The sequence below is a fragment of the Lycium barbarum genome, chromosome 5, assembly GCF_019175385.1.
Source record: "Lycium barbarum isolate Lr01 chromosome 5, ASM1917538v2, whole genome shotgun sequence".
Lineage (NCBI taxonomy): Eukaryota > Viridiplantae > Streptophyta > Magnoliopsida > Solanales > Solanaceae > Lycium > Lycium barbarum.
Window position 1 is genome coordinate 25,038,556 of NC_083341.1, and position 3,253 is coordinate 25,041,808.

Below are 3,253 nucleotides of genomic sequence, written 5' to 3' on the forward strand. Positions count from 1 at the left end.
TCAACCATCCTTTTTGTTACAGTCTGGTCTTCGTCACTTATCCTTGAACATCTATTTGATGTTCTAAAAGAAACTCAAATAAAACTCTGTAATACATTTTTCCCTCGATTGGAAAAGTACTTAACTTCCGTGATTAGGTAAATACTATCATAATCTCTGACATTTCCTATCGTCCATAAAATTGCCGCAGTTATAAATCAACACAATTGACTTCTTTTTCATCCCTACTTCCGGGGTTGCTAGAGATAACAAAATGTCTTAGTCACAATTATCCATAATTACTTTGGTGATCCACTTCTTCAAAATTTTCATTTACCAACAATCAGGTAATATCCCATAATAATCACACATAACATAAGAAGTGTTAATAAAAGGACCCATGTACCTGTAGTCGGCCCGTCCTGATCCCGGTCTGGGGAACTGTGTAGTGAAACATCTTCTTCATCATCCTTCCGCCATCTACTAATCTGATCCTCCTCGGCTTCTCTGTCATAATACATAGGATACGAATGCTCTGGCCCTTCCTGATTGACTGAAGGCTAAGATAGAAGACTAGGGCACACTACAATGCTCACGCTAGTAGCTGCTATAACAAAATGCTCCATCACCGGAGAAACTGGAGGAGCCAAATCTGGTACAACCTCAGAAGCCTCTTGCTCCATTGGGGTATCGTAAGAACCCTCAGATGGGTCTGTCTCATAACTATCCTATGATGGATCCTCCTCTACAGGGTCACATACTCTGGGGGAGTCGTCTCAATGTCCTCAGAAGGATCAGTCTCCATCGAATAACTAAGGCTCCTCCTATTCTGCCCCGGGGCTGATATTGGTCTGGAATCTACCCCGGGGGCCTTCCTTTGCACCCCTATCATCTGAAATTGTCCTCTTCATCTGAATCAATATGAACAAAAGACAGTCAAAAATGATATTTCCTAGACTTTGGCTCTACCGCACGATCTAAGATGGGAAGGAAGGTCGATCGTTCCTAAATGCCCCGCAACCTTTTGTTTATAAGTGTAGCGCGCTTCACACCCATAAACATGACTCTACTGGACATTGTCTGTATACAGCCCTAGGACGGAACTGCTTTGATACCAATTTGTCACACCCCAACGAGGGGCATGACGGGCTCCGACCCATAGGCCGGGAACCACCTGACTTAACAGTTACCTTGAACAACATATAACGTAACTCAAAGAAGACGTGCGCGCAGAAAGGGGCCAACATAAAAATATTCGGTAATCCAACATATATGTGCATATGCGAACCAACAAAATGAGCTTGAACCCTCGTAACCATAAGATTGACGCATGTAATCTCATATACCCTTGGAGTTAACTCCAATGTCCATACTTAAAACATCCAATCACTTATAAATTTCAATGTACAAAACTACGGGGTGTAACATCCCTTTCACAAAGCTTCGGAACGTTCAAAGTGTAGCAATATAACGCTAAGCGATAATGGATCATTTACTCAAACAAGAGCAACAATTGGGAAAGAAAACCCAATTACTTCTACCCTTTTCAAATGGTGAAACCATCCTTTAGTGATGAACTTATCATAATTTCAATCTTAACAATCATACTATTCCAATTCATGGGTTTTCTAATCAATTCAGCCCTTTTTCGAACAGATTTTAGGCTAAGGTTCCCATTTTTATTAGAACCCTAAGTCTCAATATGCAATTTCCACCATAAGTAATCAGTTCTCATCCTAGAAAGTGGTACTCTACACTCCTAGATGGATACACAACGGTAAAATCAACAACCCATTCATTATTCAAGGGTTTACTAATTTTAGGGTTTTAATCCTTTCCCTCATCATTAGAGGACCTTAAACTATTAATGGAGCTTAAATATGACAATGGAATGAATAATAAAAGCATTAAGACTTACCTTCAAAGAGGAGTTTCACCCTAGCCTTAGAAATTCGCCTCTCACTTTCTTGGGAACTGTTTTTGGTATTATGTAGGGAATGACTTCGAAATTTACAATATAAAAGTCAGTTTCTGCCTCCCGTCGACCGTTGCAGTAGTGATTGCTTCGCTGCAGCGGTCTCGCTAGAGCGAAAAACCCCACGGCTACGGAAGACCTTATTAAACCCGAAACCCCGCAGAGGCAACCGACGACCCGCTATGGTAGACTCGCTGCAGCAGTCTTACACCCACTGCAGCGGTCACATCCGACCAGTGAGCTCTGGTTTTTCACCCAAAATCCCAACATCAATCTGAGGCCCTACAGACACAAACCAACCATGCACAGCAATGCAAAAACATGCCATAGACTCACCCGTGGCCTCGAAATTCCCAACGGAGGTCAAATTTACTGAGTCACCCCTCAACGAAAATGAAACAAATTTTCAAACAATGCACAACATATACACAAGAATAAATCAAGGCCTCAATTTTTAGACTTCTAACTCTTTAAGCTTTCATTAAGCTCATTCTTAGTCTCGGAAGGAACTAGCAGGGGTAAAATGATCAAAATACCCATAACGACCTAGCGGGTCGTTACATCAGATACCAATTAAACAATAGTTCATCCATGAATGGACAAGGAAAGGAAACAAGGGGAAATGTACCTGACTCAGTGAAAACCTGGGGGTAATTATTATGCATATTTGATTCATTCTCCCAAGTAGCTTCCCCAACGGAGCGGTTCTTCCACCTAACCTTCACTGATGTAATCTTCTTAAACCACAACTTACGAACCTCTCTATCTAGGATAGCAATAGGCTCTTCCTTATAAGACAAGTTCTTATCCAATATGACTGAATCCCAACGAATGATAAAAGAACCCTCACCATGATATCTCTTCAACATAGAGACATGAAACACCGGATGAACGCCAGACAAACTTGAAGGCAAAACCAACTCATAGGCTACCTCCCTTACACGACTAAGAATCTCGAAGGGGCCGATGAACCTAGGACTGAGCTTGATCTTCATCCCAGACCTCATCACACCCTTCATGGGTGAGACTTTCAATAAAAACTATTCCCTAACCATGAACTCAAGATCTCGAACCTTCCGGTCCGCATATTCCTTCTGTCAACTATGAGCCGCCAAGAGCTGTTCCTGAATCACCTTAACCTTGTATAGTGACTCTCTCAAAAGGTCAGTACCCCATGGCCTTACCTTAAATGCATCCAACCACCCAATTGGAGATCTACATCTCCTCCCATAAAGAGCCTCAAATGGGGCCATATTAATGCTCGAGTGGTAACTGTTATTATACGCAAACTCTACCAAT

General features: G+C 41.9%; 1 protein-coding gene across 1 annotated transcript; it reads right to left on the reverse strand.

Moving 5' to 3' along the window:
• Positions 1-2,177: 2,177 nt before the first annotated feature.
• LOC132639332 (uncharacterized) lies at positions 2,178-2,973 on the reverse strand. The gene is made up of 3 exons (XM_060355785.1): positions 2,859-2,973; positions 2,583-2,771; positions 2,178-2,236 (listed from the first exon to the last, which is right to left on the reverse strand). Exons 1-3 carry the CDS (start codon positions 2,971-2,973, stop codon positions 2,178-2,180), a joined length of 363 nt encoding a protein of 120 aa, XP_060211768.1.
• Between the last annotated feature and the right edge of the window lie 280 nt (positions 2,974-3,253).

Coding starts and splice junctions, on each gene's coding strand:
- LOC132639332 (XM_060355785.1), bottom strand. CDS start 2,973: ATGAAGGGTGTGATGAGGTCTGGGATGAAGATCAAGCTCAGTCCTAGG. Junction 2,772..2,858: donor TGAGTTGGTTTTGCCTTCAA/GTTTGTCTGGCG, acceptor GTTGGGATTCAG/TCATATTGGATAAGAACTTG. Junction 2,237..2,582: donor CCAGGTTTTCACTGAGTCAG/GTACATTTCCCC, acceptor TTGTGTCTGTAG/GGCCTCAGATTGATGTTGGG.